An 18,582-nucleotide genomic window follows, 5' to 3' on the forward strand; every position below is an offset into this window, starting at 1 on the left:
AAAAATACTTTTAATTAGTGAATGATATTTTTTATCTTCTTCTTCAAGTATTTTCATATTTTTACACATTTTCAAAATAATCAATAATTAAATCTTCTTGTCATGTAAGTTGTTAAGTTCATCTTAAATATCTTACACACTTTGCTCAACAGTAATCACTTAATCTCCAAAAGTATAACATCACGTTGATTTTTTAGCCATCACAAGAACTACACTGATTTAATTTATAAATGTTTTAGGCTCTTTTTATTTTAATGTACTTGAAATATTAACACGGTCCATCATAAGTGTACGTCTCACATCCAAAATGGATCTTGTCAAAATTTCGAAAGCTCATTCTGTTAACGATTTCTCTTCTTCATCAATCACACAGCAGCTGTCTAATATGTTCAAATTTCTTATTGATAATTCTTGAACTTGAAAGAAAAATAATGACCATATTTTTTAAAAATTCTAAAAAGAAAAAAAATATTTGTTATTATTCAATTAAAAATTTCAGTATCTTTGTTGAATTGATTGATATTTAAAATTATTTCTAAAAAAAAATTTGTTGATGTTTAATAAAAATATATTATTATTTTAAGTTAAGTGCAAAGCTTTCAATATGTATTAGACACTCAATAAATATTTCAATCGCCAATAAAACATAATGATCACTTGGGATAGTGACGGTGATGCATGTATACAGATATGAAATAAGTAACAAAAAACTTTTTTAACTCTCATCATATAGTTATTCGTCGTGTCAAGCGTAAGATGAGATTTATGAGAAACGGAAGGGTACACCAAATCTATCTATAAAAGATGTTTTTTTTAATTTACTCCATTTTTGCAGCTTCATAGCCTTTGTCATATAATTAAAAAAATGTTCAATCAATCAACTGCATTTTTTTTCATAGTATTTAAAGTAATTCTTTTAATTATTTAATTGCTTCATTTAAATTATCAAACGAATTATTAACATTAAGAGTAAATATTACTTGTATTTTTATTTTATATCATACGGTTTAAAAATATTTATTCAAAACATGATAATGTATGATAAAGATGGCTTGTTAATTGCATTGAGTACGGTATACATTAATGTTTAGAATTTTAATAGATAGAATAGTAAGCACATCCCATAAATGTAGACTGGGAACATTTATTAATGTTGACTATAGTTGAGAAAATGTGAGGGGACCAGTGATCTATGGTATTTGTCATGCATTGGATGTTTTTAAAAATTACTATGGTCTACTATACATGCACTGTTTCTTCGTTGGTGAGTAAATGAAAGGAAAAAGAATCAAACCGAAAATACGTTACGGGCATAGAGTTGGTTTCTGTAAAAAAAAACAAATCTTCATTTATTTTTCTTCCCAATCTTCTTCTTAGATACTTGTTTTAATTATCATCAAAAAAATTTTCATTAATTATGAATTAAAAATTGAATTTAATATATTTTTGATTAATTAATTAATTTAAATATGCTAAGTAAGTCTTCATATTCATCAGTAATGTTTAAAATCACAGTTACTTGAGTATTTATTTAATATAGATATAACACTTGATGGGCGGAGCTTTGATACTCCATACCTGGCATCTACCTGTTCTCATGCAGCCAATAGGAACGGCTAAAGGATTCTACTGGCTATTTATGAATGAAATTCAAGCTCCTGAAAGGTAAAAAGCAATGGAGTTTTTTCATTTTTGAAAATATTGTCAAATAAGTCCAAATAACAACTTCAGAAAATTAATGAATGGAGAAAAAGTTTATTAAAGATTAACAGATATTAATTAAAATAGAAAGTATACGTCCGGTCAACTCAAGTCTCAGTCAAGAACTGGAGATAAACAAACTCTCCCCTCGTTGCTATAAACAATCTAATCGTCTTTAACTAACAAATTGTCGTTAGTCTAATAGTCATTAGATGGAGACTTACAAATATATTATAATATTAATAAATAGATGGATATTTTAATATAAATAATTATTAAATATTTTCAATATCGATGTGAATATTTAAAATTTAAGGTTAAAAAGCATTAATGAACTTTTGAAGCAGTATATGTAGTAAACGTGAGTTGATGTTAGCATGTACTGAGTGATGTTATAAACTAACTGTCGAGAAAGAGAAAAAAAAACAAAAAAAAGGGGGCCTCACGGATTGGTTCTAGGCTCCAGAACTCAGCGGGGGCCGCTTGTCCACTATTTTCATGTTTTTATTCTTCTCCACATTGTAATATTATCTTCATTCTTCCCATGTAAGTTTTTTTCATTTTGCTCAACTGTATTTCAACCGTTGGTTGAATTATGTATTAATTAAAAATGATGTAGCAAGCAGTCTTGTTTTGTCCTGTAAAAAAAAAAAAATTGGGGTACATTTTTTTGTTCAACAGTGAGAATTTATTTAATAATAAATATTTTTACATTTTATTTATTATTCAACATAGAGGATTAAATGTACCTCTAACAGAGTACACGTGAGACAAGATAACACGTGTTGGACACCAGGTTTACAAATAGTGTTGTAGTCACGAAAAGTTGGTGTACAATATTTCTCATGGTTAACTACTCAAGAAGTTCTCACGTCATTTCATTATATTGCAGTAGTTTTAAAATTTTTACGTAAACTAAATCACGTTATTTAAATTTTAAACCAAAAGCTAATTATTTTATTATCACTTTATACTGATCTATATACTTTTTTACTACATTATATCCACTGAAATGCATAGCTGTGTAAATGGTTTATAATGTAGTGAACGCCCATTGAAACAATATACAAACGAATCGACGACGGAAGTCGACTTGAAAAGCTTCTCTTGAATGTTTGTTTCACTTTATGTCTTCTTTTTTTTTTTTATTCTTTCATTTACTGGTAGACTTAAGTAAAAATTAAGATAAAAAGAGTACATAGACGAAAAAACATTACAGACCACCCTGCTTCAATATAACAAAACGTATCACTTTGTATTAATTTTTAATCATGTTTGTACATTTAAAAATAATTATTAAACTAAACAAATAACTGTATTTGTATGAAAATTAGAGCATTTTATGAAATACAAGTAACTGTTGACTTCAAGGATAATTAGATTATTAGAGACTCGTTCAAATAGCCTGTCGGCAATAATGACAGCTATATCTTCTTGTGAGGTTAGGACTTGCCACCAGCAAAGGTACAATGAACAAAAGACAGGTTTGCAAGAGCCGAGACCAATAACTTGCTAATATAAATAAGAATAACTTAAAATTTATATGTTCTTTTTTACTATCGGAATTTCCCAGTAAAAAACAGATTGTCAACTGTATTAAAAAAATATTCCCAACCTTTGATAAAACCTTTTTATTGAAATATTAGTTTACCGATTATAACTCGTATTCAATTGTTGATACACATGTTAGAGTTTTAACCAACAAAAAATAGTAAATTTCAAGCTTTATGAAGCTCATTTTAAGAGATAGTACTTCAAGGTTAGAATACTCGACTCATTTCTTTGTTTATAAGTAGTGGTTTTCTTGATTGTAGTTCTATTTTAGATTAGAAGATAAAGTTGTTGGTGTAGATTAGGATTAAAAGTGTGAGAACAATTATTGACTGGTGACTTAAAGACTAAGTTATTGAAAGATATAATATACACCTCGTGCTACTACGGGAAAATACATTACCCGCATAAAATGTGTACCCAAGAACCTTCTGGATTACGAAGGCGTGTAGTTTAAATAAATAAAATTCTATTATAATCTAATGACAGAAGCACTGGAAATTTGACGGGTGGCCAGGTATGTTTTTAGCACGTGCCTGTGCCTTATGCAAATTGCCACGGTTTTTCCCAATTGGCTTTGTGGTGCTGGGCTGGTATGTTTTCATTTATTTTTTACCTTCCTATTGTGACACAATTTTATGCAATATCCTTCCAAAAATTTTATTGGTTAATAAACCAATAAATGAACGTCATGTTAAAGTCAAAGCTTAGTAAAAATGGATGGTTGATGAAAAAAAAAGAATGCTGAGAACGAAAATAAAAAAATTACATTCTTTATTGTTAAATTGGAATTATTTTTAAATGATTAAATTAATTTCTGGTGAGTTTTTTTTGATGATTAATAATTAAAAATGCTGTAGAACATTATTGATTATAAATATATGTATTTTTATTTTTTACAGAAATAAATATTCATAAACTAAATAACACACGTAAATCACGTTAAACTTAAACGACTAAGTTTTAGTACACACTTGCAGAAAGAACACGTGCTGTCCAAATTTTTCTGATTACCAGTGTTGAAGGACAGGTATGGTACACATATGTTATACTCGAAAGTTGATTTAAAAGATTACTGCTGAGAAGAAGGTAAGGACCAGAACAAATATATCGCACGTACACGGTGATGTCTAAATTTTATCTCACATCAGTTCTCCAATAATCTTCTTAAATTAACACAAATCTACACAATAATATTCATTCACATAAATTAATTTTTTATTTTTCAGGTTTGAATTATTATCAATAATTGCTGAGAGAATACTCTTCAAGATGTCTTCAATTGTCTACGTATGGGTTAAAATCATAAATCTTCTTGCCAGTAAAAATGTGTATATGGAACAAAAAATCAGTCAATTCTCACAGTATGTAAAAAAAACTCACGGCATAAATCAACAAAGATTTGAACAATAAAATAAAAATACAATGTGCAACATATGTTTAGAAAGCGGCAAATAAAATAAACTCGCAAGTGGTAGACACGTTGTTAAATACTACTGCTACTCTACGTTACACTCTCTTGAAGTACGTATAGTAGTAAGAATACCTATAGATGCTGTGTATACAATCCCACGGTGCATGGGCGTTCCGTATGTTGGACACATGGCGAAGGTAAGTTCTCCTCTACACAAACTGTTTTTGAAACTTTGATTATAATAAATTCAACTATGGTATACAGTTGACACGTACGGTTCCATTGTATTTATCTTAAATATACCAAGTTATCAAAGTTCTGATCAAGATTATCACCAATATTATTAACTGGTCAATCCTGACAATGGTCACATATCAATTGCACAATGCCTAATTGATGAAAGAATAGAGAGAAGCCCATAATAGGGTGTTTCCCAGATCATTGGGGCTTTTCCCATCATAAAATTTATTAGCCACCAGCAAGCGAACAAAGACAATGTTTGGTGAACATATTGTTCCAACTAGCTGCTTTTTGTATCAGGTAATATTCAAATTTGCACATGTTTTTCTTACTGGTGGTACTGGTTGATAATATGTTCCCACTAATTTCTGCACTAAGGTAAGAATAATTATTTTCAGTTACTGTTATTTTAATAATTATTTTGTCGGTATTTTTATATTTTGATGTTCATGAAAATAATAAGAATAACTCTATTTTATTTATATTATACATATAATAGTATATTTTTATTTTTATACATAGTTTGATAGATATTAAAATACAAACGTACAGAAATAATGTTGTGAAAGTATTTAAAAATGTTTCATTTGCAAAAATTAATTTAGAATTTATTATAGATTTAAATTATAATGGAATAATTGTTTTTTTTTCAGTTTAGACATCAAAGTTAATAATCATCAACCACCATGTTATGATACCAGAGTGACATTTGGGTTGTGAAAATCTATAAATATCAACTGGTAGCTTGAGATGGAATAATGTGATGGTGATAGATAAATGAAATAAATCTGGAGACCAATATTGGCGATTATCCAATCTTTAATCTTTAATCCTCTTACAGATGAGTAACCACCATTATTATTGTTGTTGTGATCAAAGAAAAGTCAAGTCATTAATTTGAGACCGTCGAATGGTAGGATTATTTTGTGGTAAATATAAAATAAGGATAATTCTTTCGTTTCAAATAGAAATAAAAGGAATTAATTTGACTATACATAAAAACAAAAATGAAAAATCATATCCTGTCGTAGAATATATCTGTAATATTTGTCAGATCCCTACCATGTCTTTCATCTTCGTTGAGGCTGAAGAATTCAAGAGGAAGACTTTGTGACTCGCCTTGAAGCTCAAACCTAGTGTGGGTGGGTGGAGACGACTGACAGCAATGGGAATAAAAAGAAAATGTCGGGGTGGGGCTAATGTTTGAGAAAGACAGAAAATGGAGGCGGGCTTCGTAAGCCGACATCTCCAAGACGTCTCATCGAATGTTCAGAAGACTCAAGGTTGTAGTTGAGATTAGACGTTACTATTTCGGGATTTCGTTAAAAAAGTTTTACGGTAAAAATTTTTCTCGTTTATTTTTAAATCGCGGATTAAGTCACCTGTGTTAGAAACTAATATATCATAGTGTTCAAAGTGTATAAAGAAACAAAAACAATTTTAGTGATAAACAAGTTAACAGTTATAAACAGAAGAATAATTAACAGTATTTTTAATGATGCAAGCACAGCACCCAGTCGCTCTATCAAGCCAGAGAACTTTTCAAAATCTATATTTTCTTAATGATAGCCCAGGCATACCTCACAGTGCAAGCAGTTCAGCAAGCAATTCACCGGTGAATTATGAACGACTGTCTCCAACACATTTGGTAGACTTAAGTACATCACAAGAACATCGTAATTTACCTAGTTTTAATCACTCTCATACTTCGCCTTATCAAACGATGCCACCGAATTATCATTATTATGAAACCTATGATGATGACAGGAATCACCAGGAAGTTCAGCAACATTTACATAAGATGAATATGTATGATAGAAATATTAGAATTGATTATCAACGACATGATTCACCAGGTTTTTTTTCAGATCATAGTCGTGAACATGATCAGAGTGTGTATATGCCTTCAACATCATCACCATTGCAAATATACAATTCACCCGACGGCTTAAAAAATGACGATAACCCAGCTGACACAAAATATCATGGTTTTGATACTTCAGGAAATAGTGAAATTGATTATAAATCAATTGTAAACAGTGAATTTCAACGTCATAATAAAGTATTAACGAATTTATCTGTGAATTCTGATGTCTCAACAATGTCCAACGAGGATCCTTTGTCTTCTTCACAAAAATCTTGTGATCGAAACACTACAACAAAAACCGGTGTGAAAAGAAAAAGAAAAACAAGTATAAATGATGAATCTGAAACGGAAAGTGTTGCATCATTTTCAGGACTAAAACAAAAAATTCGACGAAAAGGTGGTGCTACTTACGAAGAGATACAAAATCAAAGGGTAATGGCTAATGTCAGAGAAAGACAAAGGACACAAAGTTTAAATGAAGCCTTTGCCGCTCTCAGAAAAATCATTCCAACATTACCAAGTGATAAACTCAGTAAAATTCAAACATTAAAACTTGCTACAAAGTACATTGATTTCCTTTATCAAGTGCTACAATGTAGTATAGAAAATGCTGATTTGAATGGTGGCAGCGTTGAAGACAGTAATGGTAAAGTCATTAATTTTTATTCATATAAAATAACTATAAAAAAAACAAAGTTTAAAACAAAGAATACTAAAAAAATATCCAAGAATTTGGAAAATATTTACTTTAGAAATATTATAGGAAGACTTTGGTCGTTATTAAATCATGTTACACTATTATACGGCATGGTATGAGTCAGCCATTGGTTGACGCGTGTAAATGCAAGCAAAGCAGGCGCCAAATGCTTGCCAAACGTCGTCGTAACTCCACGTGACTAACGATATAGAGAAGTCAAGTTTAGTTGTAAAGAAGACTTTTACGGTTGACGTTGAAGAGTTATTTTTATAGTTTATTCTTGTGTTAATAAACTTACAACAATTCTTATGATAACAATGTTTGTTATGTTTATTTCAGGTCACACTAGTCCTAGGAGTGCAATTATAGCCACTCGAGAAATATCAGCAGCAGCATCATCATCATGTAGTTATATGGCACATGAAAGGCTATCTTATGCCTTCAGTGTCTGGAGGATGGAAGGTGACTGGAATAACAATTAAATTATCATCAAATTTGATGGCAATTTAAATTTCCTACTTTCGCTGGATCGAAAGTTCCGAAATTTATCGCTACTGTAAATAGTATTGAAAAGAATAATCAAATCAAAATCTAATAATAATAAAAAAAACAATTACAATTACAGGAAGCTCTTTTGAAAGAAGAAAAAAAAAATTGTGATAATGATGAATTACATAGTAGTTCTCATTATTATTCCTTAAACATTAGAAAAACAATAATTCCGAATTCTTTGTTAAATTGGCTGTATTTAACTTACAGTATGATAAAGTAATATTATTTATATCTGTCCATTATTCTGTGATATTTTTATTTTATTTTCAAATTAGATTTCTAAAAAAAAAAAATGAAAAATTAAGAAAGACATATAATGCACTGCATAATTAATTTGGTTTTTGAAATCAATTAAAATATGTATATTTCAACAAATACTATAAATTAAATATATTGACAAAATAACAAAATTATCGGAAATAGTAATACTGCTATTAACCCGAGGCGTAAAAATTGAACTTATTTTGATCTTATTCATCCTGCTTTAACATTTAATTTCAGTTTGAAATCATGAACCTGCAGGTTCATTTTATGTAATAAAAATTGTGCTAACTTTAAACTGGTAAACCTGCAGAATTCCACTTTCAGGGCTTAAGGTTCAACTTAGATGATTCATTTTCAGGATAATAGAATGTAAGTAGTTTGGATTCAGGTTTGTTAGGGCCAAAGTAGTTTCAAAACTAGTTCCTAAAAATGAACAACCTAAGTTGAACCTTAAGCCCTGAAAGTGGAATTCTGCAGGTTTACCAGTTTATAAGATCAAAATAAGTTCAATTTTTACGCCTCGGAAATTTACGTGAATTTATTTCATTTATTTTCTTTATGAATAATGGCATTTTGTAGCATTTAGAATTTATTTATTTTAAGAACTGAAAAGATACTTGATTGAAAACATTAGTATATTCAAAAATATATTAATGAAAAAAAATTTATTGGCATCTATATAATAGAATAATATCAAACTTTAATGTTTCTTTGTTACTATAATTTATTAGTTTATTTACATTTTAAAATATTTAAATTATCATTAATTAAATTAGATTTGATTAATATGCAATTATTGAAGGAATTATTATACTTCCGCTAAAAATATTGAATTCTATTATTTTATATGTCAAATAAATTTATTACTTTATTTGTGTTTTATTCTTAAATAAATACATCTCTGTCTCTTTCTCTTTATATAGTTGGTAATTGTATTTATGTAATTATAACAATTGACTCGTTTTCTTAGATATTTCGAGAAAATTCTCATACTATCTTTGTATAAGAAGGCAAAAATGAGTATAATTCATATACTGCTGCGATCATACAGTTATTAACCAAAGAGTCTATATATTTTGTATGCAAATGATTTAATCGACATGTTCTAAATTGTAGAATAAGTTATTAATGAATAGTTGTGTCAATAAAATTGACTTAAGTAAATAATTATGAATTATATTCACATGATTAAAAATAAGATTTATAAGCTAAATTAATTTTTTGAAAAATTGGTATGTGCGGCCGGTTGATGCAATAATTTATTGAGACAAAAAATAATTGAACTCAAAATAATTTTTGCAAGAAAACAGTTTTTTCTTTTAAAAATCAAATATTGTAAATAATATCACAGATTGTATATATCAATTCAACTCATTGTTTATTATTTAAATTATAAGTAATTATTAATATTAAGGTATGTAATTATTTTTAAAAAATATTCATTCCTAAAAAAAAGTTGGAAATATTCCTGATAAATTCAAATTATAATTATACTTATTGTATGGTATAATATACAGTATTTTTATATTCTCACTTGACATTTTAATAAACAAGTTTTATTAATAAACCTATTTCTTGTCTTATTATTATTCGAAATCCTATCTATTATACCATTTTGTGAGATATAAATATATCTATATTATAGTTATCCCATAAGATTGTGTAAATTTAAAATGAGGTATCCATAGATAAACTTGTACGTCTTATCAATAAAATAATAATTCAATACTTACACAATCAACAGATCCAAATCTCCGCCTAGTTGGTTGTATCATCTAATTGGCTTAACTTGTAATCAACTGCATTACTTTTTAACCAATAGATGATCTTTCTTTTTGTTTAGATAAATGCATTTTATTCATAACTCATTTTTCGACACGTACTTATTTGTTGATGTCAAAAAGCTCCATCAATATAAATAGTGTACAAATGTTACTTCTTTTATTCTCCACATAATTCATTTTTATTATACATAAATGTCATAATTGTATAATTAAATAGAATTTACACAAGTATTTAAATAGTTAAATGTCCAAATGTTTACCTAAAAATGACAATTTATTGATTTATTACAAATGAATCGACTTCCTCAGTAGCTTTGCGTTGAAAATAATTCAATAAATCGTGAACATTGTATGCAATTTACTTAGTGATCACATGGTATATATATAAAATGTACTTACCAACTTTATTTCTCTTTCGTTAGCACCTCTGACTTTGATCGTAAAATGTTTCTCAACATAGTACCTATAGCAAGACTATTACTATGTTGCTACTCTGCTTGCTTGTATATTACTTAAAATCTTAGAAAACCAACTGAAACTAAACATAGATACAATTTAAGTTAACGATTTTAACGATATTTCAAAGGAATGATTTAATGTAGCAACATGACCAGTACAAAATACTTGGATGAATAACATTGGTTGATAATTGTGTAATAAATAACTAAATCATAACCTTGATTATTTATATAGGTTAATTATTTTTATTTTTTTTTAGGATAATTTTAATAATGGTTATATTCTACTACAAAATCATACTTGATAATTAGCAAAAAAAGAAAGGTGATAAGGCTATTAGACGATACACAGGATGGACGTCCTTCCTTACGAGTGCGCATAAACAACGGAACATTCAAAGAATATTCAAACAGTTTATATGCCCCCGTAGACACGAATAAACATCAGGGTGTCGTATTTGCAGATTTAAAAATAGTTTACATTATTCAGTAGCGCTTTACAAGCCAACTTATGAACGTAACATCAATTGTATAAGATTAAAAGGAAAAATATTGGGAAATAAATGTTTTTTGTATGAATGATTTTTTTGATATTTATTTTCTAGATAAATTTGTTTTATAGACTCATGTAAGAGTAGTCAATATCTAGATATTTACATTAAAAATTACATTATGTTAAATGAATTAACCAACTATACATGATTTATAATCGCAAATTTAAGTGCGAAGACTCACAAAAATTTTCTTTATATCACATAGTATATATTTATTTAAAATAAGAAAGAAATTAAAAAAAATAATTCATATTTGCATTCCTATTATTTTTGATATTTTTTTTTTCATTAACTGATACTATTCTTTGGCAGACAATAATTCAAACGACCTGAATTATAATGGAAGATAATATATTAAATTTTAGATAGCTAAACAAATTGCAATGAAAGAAAAAATTATTCATCATAAACAGATGCTGTACTATGATAGGATAAACAAACCAATACATGGACAACACTCAGAACAAGTATGAATGATTAAAGAATCAAGATTTAAACTTATTATAATATTTTTCAATCTCTAAATTAAGACCTGATTAATTTAAAAAATATTCCTTTTTTATTCTGTGAGTCTTAGCTGTTCATCTACTGGTATGTTTATCCAAGATCACATGATCATACGTTCATTAAAAATTGCAAACATTAAAATTTCTTTTTGTTTTTTTAACTAATATATATTTACAAATTGATCATCTTGCATACGCTTTACAAACTTTGTGTATAAATTTAATTAACAGAATCAAAAATTTATTCTTTCTTTTCATTATCAACGGATAAACGGATTATCATGGAGGCCCACAAGTATTCTGTTTATTGAATTATAATAAATAAATGTTTCTAAAAAAAAAACATTTAAATTCATTAAAAAATATGAAATCGTAACCGAGAATTATATGATACAATAAAATATTTAAACAGTAGAGAATAATTCGATCGATTTCTTATAAATTAATTTCAATTACTTCACAGTATTTGAATCATTCACATAATGTATGTAAAACTATCACAAAAAAACTTAAGTATGTTATATATTATATTGAATTCGGAATATTTGGAAAGTTCACTACAATAATCATTCATTCTTATTCCGTTGCAATACTTCGTAGTACATATTTAACAATATATGCAAATGCAGCAAATCCAATTATTATTGCTACATTAGTTAATGCACTGTGAATTGGACTCTGTTCTCGGTTTAATTGATTACGGATGAGTGATGAAACTTCTGAGGTTGTAGATTGATGTCTTCTTAACATTTCTTGCTTTTTTCGATGCTCCAATTCTGCATGAATTTCCTAAAAAAAAATATAAAAACAAAAAGATTAATAGAAAATATTATGTAAGACAGCTGATAAATAGATAGAAAAAGAAAAATTACCGCGACAGTATCAGGAAATAATTCACAAAACATTTTATCTTTTAAATTGAATTCTAAACTTTGATGTGCCCATTGTCTTTTATCCCAATCAGTTGTGTTTATGCTACCAAGAGTAGGGCTTCCTTCAATCTAAATGTATTAAAAAACAAAGTTATGTTAGTTTATTCTTACTCAAGTAAAAATAACATGTGTACTTTTTAAATATTTTAATAAGCATTATTCACCATAAAACTTAAAAGGCCTGTTAATATAGTTGATACACTCCATGCTGGATTCCATGTATCTGGGTGAAAGTCAGAGATGGATAAGCATAAACGAGTATTCACTTTAAATCTTCCATTTGGTGTGGTCATATAGATACTTGGTGGTTGAAATGGAAATTCTCCAGGGAATATTAACTTGCCATGATAAAATCCTCCCTCATATGGTGTATTTTCAGGACCTTTCACTACGTAGTGCCTAAAGTACAGTATTAAAGAATCAAATTACGTGGAATAAAAAAAATTAGCAATTCATTTTTAGCACAAATTACCATTCAAGAATATTAGAAGGTACGGGTTCAGCGAGTACGTATGGTACAGGGTCTTTTTTTAAACGTAAATAATCTTGTTTTAATCTGGCTGTGGCACTGTTTGTTTTTTTTGCCATTCTAATTATTATTGCGACCTGGGAAAGAATAGGAATCAATTAATGATAATCATTCCAATTTTATATAACATTAAGCATCAATTGTTGATTATAATTATTAAACACATTCATCTTTTATTTATTTCAGAAAAAAAGCAGTTAACTAATATTATTCAGAATAATAAGAACACGTCAGAGGTTGTGTACTTATTACATTCTTCACATGAAATTTGAGAACTCTTCAATCGATTGAAATTCATTATCCAACAATTAAGAGATTAATGTCAATTATTAAATTGTATGCATGAACTTACATAAAATATTAAAATTCAGATGGATAATTTATTTTTAATGAGTAATAAAAGAATTTGACAGAATTCGCTTACTATGCGATATGCACGCATATATGAAAACATATGACAATAAACTACTTTAGGTGGCGCCGTCTACATTAGTTGAAAGTTATGCGTTATTATTTCTTTGAAGACAAGTAAAGGCAATCTGTTTTATCGACACATTTTTGTTCAGTAAAATGATACCTTTTTGGCCAGTTCAACTATACCACTTTTTTCGATGCTAGCGCTGTCATACTGTACGACCAGTATTTGCACTAATGAAAGGAAGTGCGGAACGTTGATCAACGACAATTGAGAACGATGAACCAGAAATAAGCCTGCGCTCAAGTCAAAAAGTTTCCCGGAGTTGAATTTACGCTTTCGCGTTGGGCAATGGAAGATCAAAGCTCCATGTAAACTGAAATTAAGTAGGTAAAAGAGGAATCGTACAAAAAATTGTAATTTTCAGGGATGAACGAAATGAAGAAGCAACGGTAGGCAGAGAAGAAAGACGAGTATAGAAGTTCAGTCCATATAAGAGCTGAGAAATGCAGTCAGCATTCATGAAAATGGCAACAAGATGGCACAACAACCGGGCATCTAACAATAGCCATAATCACTTCTCTTGCCACCAGTAATTTGCAGAAAAAAAAGCTTTGCTGCGATAAAGGATAGAAAACCACTCTGCGTACCGAACCTCTAAAATTCCACCTTAAATACCGAAAATTTATTTTAATGACCTCAGAACCGAAAATAAGGTCAGAACCGGAAATGGCTACAATTTTAGTATAAATTATGCTCGGATCATAATTTTGACTGGTGCACTAGAAAGCTCTTGCTCTCAGGAATCTATTGATATGCTTGTGGTCCATGTACCTCGTATAGATCTTGAGTTATCGGCAAAAAACGAAGCTATGCTCTAATAAAACATAAAAAAACGTTTAAACGCTCATAACTCGAAAACTAAGCGAGATACGGCATTTTTGACGGGGTTATCCTATAGGGGGAGCCGAATTTCTTACTTACGGCCAGATCTTTCATATGAGCCCTTGATCAACCCCATAGCATTATTGGCATAGAAGTTATGCATATTTATATGTTTTGCCGTTTTTCACGAATATCTCTCGATTTATCCAACCAAATAGAGTCAACAGCCAGTGTTTGGAACCCGTCTCGTCCCCATCTTTCGAATGACATCATCAAAACCACGATCCAAACATAATTACGATTTTTTGCATATTTCGAGGTTAGAAATGGCAATTTTCGGCTTTTGCCGATTCAGGGTTACTCTGAGCGTTCCGGTCCGCTAAAATTCCACCTTAAATACCAAAAATTTATTTTAACGACCTCAGAACCGAAAATAAGGTCAGAACCGGAAATGGCTACAATTTTAGTATAAATTATGCTCGGATCATAATTTTGACTGGTGCACTAGAAAGCTCTTGCTCTCAGGAATCTATCGATATGCTCGTGGTCCATGTACCTCGTATAGATCGTGAGTTATCGGCGAAAAACGAAGCTATGCTCCAATAAAACATAAAAAAACGTTTTAAACGCTCATAACTCGAAAACTAAGCGAGATACGGCATTTTTGACGGGGTTATCCTATAGGGGGAGCCGAATTTCTTACTTAGGTCCAGATCTTTCATATGAGCCCTTGATCAACCCCGTAGCATTATTGGCATAGAAGTTATGCATATTTATATGTTTTGCCGTTTTTCACGAATATCTCTCGATTTTCTAACCAAATAAAGTCAACAGCCAGTGTTTGGAACCCGTCTCGTCCCCATCTTTCGAATGACATCATCAAAACCACGATCCAAACATAATTACGATTTTTTGCATATTTCGAGGTTAGAAATGGCAATTTTCGGCTTTTGCCGATTCAGGGTTACTCTGTGCGTTCCGGTCCGCTAAAATTCCACCTTAAATACCAAAAATTTATTTTAACGACCTCAGAACCGAAAATAAGGTCAGAACCGGAAATGGCTACAATTTTAGTATAAATTATGCTCGGATCATAATTTTGACTGGTGCATTAGAAAGATCTTGCTCTCAGGAATCTATTTATATGCTCGTGGTCCATGTACCTCGTATAGATCGTGAGTTATCGGCGAAAAACGAAGCTATGCTCCAATAAAACATAAAAAAACGTTTAAACGCTCATAACTCGAAAACTAAGCGAGATACGGCATTTTTGACGGGGTTATCCTATAGGGGGAGCCGAATTTCTTACTTACGGTCCAGATCTTTCATATGAGCCCTTGATCAACCCCGTAGCATCATTGGCATAGAAGTTATGCATATTTATATGTTTTGCCGTTTTTCACGAATATCTCTCGATTTATCCAACCAAATAAGTCAACAGCCAGTGTTTGGAACCCGTCTCGTCCCCATCTTTCGATGACATCATCAAAACCACGATCCAAACATAATTACGATTTTTTGCATATTTCGAGGTTAGAAATGGCAATTTTCGGCTTTTTGCCGATTCAGGGTTACTCTGCGTTCCGGACCTCTAAAATTCCACCTTAAATACCAAAAATTTATTTTAATGACCTCAGAACCGAAAATAAGGTCAGAACCGGAAATGGCTACATTTTTAGTATAAATTATGCTCGGATCATAATTTTGACTGGTGCACTAGAAAGCTCTTGCTCTCAGGAATCTATCGATATGCTCGTGGTCCATGTACCTCGTATAGATCGTCAGTTATCGGCGAAAAACGAAGCTATGCTCCAATAAAACATAAAAAAACGTTTAAACGCTCATAACTCGAAAACTAAGCGAGATACGGCATTTTTGACGGGGTTATCCTATAGGGGGAGCCGAATTTCTTACTTAGGTCCAGATCTTTCATATGAGCCCTTGATCAACCCCATAGCATTATTGGCATAGAAGTTATGCATATTTATATGTTTTGCCGTTTTTCACGAATATCTCTCGATTTTTCTAACCAAATAAAGTCAACAGCCAGTGTTTGGAACCCGTCTCGTCCCCATCTTTCGAATGACATCATCAAAACCACGATCCAAACATAATTACGATTTTTTGCATATTTCGAGGTTAGAAATGGCAATTTTCGGCTTTTGCCGATTCAGGGTTACTCTGTGCGTTCCGGTCCGCTAAAATTCTACCTTAAATACCAAAAATTTATTTTAATGACCTCAGAACCGAAAATAAGGTCAGAACCGGAAATGGCTACAATTTTAGTATAAATTATGCTCGGATCATAATTTTGACTGGTGCACTAGAAAGCTCTTGCTCTCAGGAATCTATCGATATGCTCGTGGTCCATGTACCTCGTATAGATCGTGAGTTATCGGCGAAAAACGAAGCTATGCTCCAATGAAACATAAAAAAACGTTTAAACGCTCATAACTCGAAAACTAAGCGAGATACGGCATTTTTGACGGGGTTATCCTATAGGGGGAGCCGAATTTCTTACTTAGGTCCAGATCTTTCATATGAGCCCTTGATCAACCCCGTAGCATATTGGCATAGAAGTTATGCATATTTATATGTTTTGCCGTTTTTCACGAATATCTCTCGATTTATCCAACCAAATAAGTCAACAGCCAGTGTTTGGAACCCGTCTCGTCCCCATCTTTCGAATGACATCATCAAAACCACGATCCAAACATAATTACGATTTTTTGCATATTTCGAGGTTAGAAATGGCAATTTTCGGCTTTTGCCGATTCAGGGTTACTCTGACGTTCCGGTCCTCTAAAATTCTACCTTAAATACCAAAAATTTATTTTAACGACCTCAGAACCGAAAATAAGTCAGAACCGGAAATGGCTACAATTTTAGTATAAATTATGCTCGGATCATAATTTTGACTGGTGCACTAGAAAGCTCTTGCTCTCAGGAATCTATTTATATGCTTGTGGTCCATGTACCTCGTATAGATCGTGAGTTATCGGCGAAAAACGAAGCTATGCTCCAATAAAACATAAAAAAACGTTTTAAACGCTCATAACTCGAAAACTAAGCGAGATACGGCATTTTTGACGGGGTTATCCTATAGGGGGAGCCGAATTTCTTACTTAGGTCCAGATCTTTCATATGAGCCCTTGATCAACCCCGTAGCATCATTCACATAGAAGTTATGCATATTTATATGTTTTGCCGTTTTTCACGAATATCTCTCGATTTATCTAACCAAATAAAGTCAACAGCCAGTGTTTGGAACCCGTCTCGTCCCCATCTTTCGAATGACATCATCAAAACCACGATCCAAACATAAATACGATTTTTTGCATATTTCGAGGTTAGAAATGGCAATTTTCGGCTTTTGCCGATTCAGGGTTACTCTGAGCGTTCCGGTCCGCTAAAATTCCACCTTAAATACCAAAAATTTATTTTACGACCTCAGAACCGAAAATAAGGTCAGAACCGGAAATGGCTACAATTTTAGTATAAATTATGCTCGGATCATAATTTTGACTGGTGCACTAGAAAGCTCTTGCTCTCAGGAATCTATCGATATGCTCGTGGTCCATGTACCTCGTATAGATCGTGAGTTATCGGCGAAAAACGAAGCTATGCTCAATAAAACATAAAAAAACGTTTAAACGCTCATAACTCGAAAACTAGCGAGATACGGCTTTTTGACGGGGTTATCCTATAGGGGGAGCCGAATTTCTTACTTAGGTCCAGATCTTTCATATGAGCCCTTGATCAACCTCCTAGCATCATTGGCATAGAAGTTATGCATATTTATATGTTTTGCCGTTTTTCACGAATATCTCTCGATATATCAACCAAATAAAGTCAACAGCCAGTGTTTGGAACCCGTCTCGTCCCCATCTTTCGAATGACATCATCAAAACCACGATCCAAACATAATTACGATTTTTTGCATATTTCGAGGTTAGAAATGGCAATTTTCGGCTTTTGCCGATTCAGGGTTACTCTGTGCGTTCCGGTCCTCTAAAATTCTACCTTAAATACCAAAAATTTATTTTAACGACCTCAGAACCGAAAATAAGGTCAGAACCGGAAATGGCTATATTTTTAGTATAAATTATGCTCGGATCATAATTTTGACTGGTGCACTAGAAAGCTCTTGCTCTCAGGAATCTATCGATATGCTCGTGGTCCATGTACCTCGTATAGATCGTGAGTTATCGGCGAAAAACGAAGCTATGCTCC

The 18,582-nt window shown here is 30.9% G+C and overlaps 2 protein-coding genes and 3 long non-coding RNA genes across 5 annotated transcripts; 2 read left to right on the top strand and 3 right to left on the bottom strand.

Moving 5' to 3' along the window:
- Window positions 1-125: 125 nt before the first annotated feature.
- On the bottom strand, window positions 126-3,217 carry LOC118071425 (uncharacterized). The gene is made up of 3 exons (XR_004690885.1): window positions 2,451-3,217; window positions 2,148-2,339; window positions 126-453 (listed from the first exon to the last, which is right to left on the bottom strand). It is a non-coding gene; the product is annotated as an uncharacterized lncRNA (long non-coding RNA).
- Window positions 3,218-3,235: 18 nt separating this feature from the next.
- twi (twist family bHLH transcription factor) lies at window positions 3,236-9,054 on the top strand. Its single transcript, XM_035090579.1, has 8 exons — window positions 3,236-3,845; window positions 4,155-4,341; window positions 4,482-4,616; window positions 4,697-4,863; window positions 4,931-5,206; window positions 5,560-5,835; window positions 5,961-7,419; window positions 7,810-9,054. Exons 7-8 carry the CDS (start codon window positions 6,402-6,404, stop codon window positions 7,950-7,952), a joined length of 1,161 nt encoding a protein of 386 aa, XP_034946470.1. The 5' UTR covers window positions 3,236-3,845; window positions 4,155-4,341; window positions 4,482-4,616; window positions 4,697-4,863; window positions 4,931-5,206; window positions 5,560-5,835; window positions 5,961-6,401; the 3' UTR covers window positions 7,953-9,054.
- On the bottom strand, window positions 7,718-10,970 carry LOC118071432 (uncharacterized). Its single transcript, XR_004690886.1, has 4 exons — window positions 10,830-10,970; window positions 10,470-10,608; window positions 10,020-10,330; window positions 7,718-7,936 (listed from the first exon to the last, which is right to left on the bottom strand). It is a non-coding gene; the product is annotated as an uncharacterized lncRNA (long non-coding RNA).
- On the top strand, window positions 10,582-11,107 carry LOC118071438 (uncharacterized). Its single transcript, XR_004690887.1, has 2 exons — window positions 10,582-10,711; window positions 10,789-11,107. It is a non-coding gene; the product is annotated as an uncharacterized lncRNA (long non-coding RNA).
- A 627-nt stretch (window positions 11,108-11,734) lies between these two features.
- On the bottom strand, window positions 11,735-13,507 carry LOC118070814 (ubiquitin-conjugating enzyme E2 J2-like). Its single transcript, XM_035089639.1, has 5 exons — window positions 13,402-13,507; window positions 12,993-13,126; window positions 12,685-12,919; window positions 12,461-12,589; window positions 11,735-12,377 (listed from the first exon to the last, which is right to left on the bottom strand). The coding sequence occupies exons 2-5, from the start codon at window positions 13,106-13,108 to the stop codon at window positions 12,165-12,167; spliced, it is 693 nt and encodes a 230-aa protein (XP_034945530.1). The 5' UTR covers window positions 13,109-13,126; window positions 13,402-13,507; the 3' UTR covers window positions 11,735-12,164.
- Between the last annotated feature and the right edge of the window lie 5,075 nt (window positions 13,508-18,582).

The sequence above is a fragment of the Chelonus insularis genome, unplaced genomic scaffold (genome assembly GCF_013357705.1).
Source record: "Chelonus insularis isolate UGA/USDA-ARS -01 unplaced genomic scaffold, ASM1335770v1 contig_130_pilon, whole genome shotgun sequence".
In the NCBI taxonomy this organism is placed as follows: domain Eukaryota; kingdom Metazoa; phylum Arthropoda; class Insecta; order Hymenoptera; family Braconidae; genus Chelonus; species Chelonus insularis.

Bases quoted from the DNA above. Each gene is read 5' to 3' on its own strand.
- twi (XM_035090579.1), top strand. From the start codon at position 6,402: ATGATGCAAGCACAGCACCCAGTCGCTCTATCAAGCCAGAGAACTTTT. The intron at 7,420-7,809 runs GTAAAGTCATTA...TGTTTATTTCAG, and splicing joins CAGCGTTGAAGACAGTAATG to GTCACACTAGTCCTAGGAGT.
- LOC118070814 (XM_035089639.1), bottom strand. From the start codon at position 13,108: ATGGCAAAAAAAACAAACAGTGCCACAGCCAGATTAAAACAAGATTAT. The intron at 12,590-12,684 runs GTGAATAATGCT...TAATACATTTAG, and splicing joins CAGGCCTTTTAAGTTTTATG to ATTGAAGGAAGCCCTACTCT. The intron at 12,378-12,460 runs GTAATTTTTCTT...ATTTTTTTTTAG, and splicing joins TATTTCCTGATACTGTCGCG to GAAATTCATGCAGAATTGGA.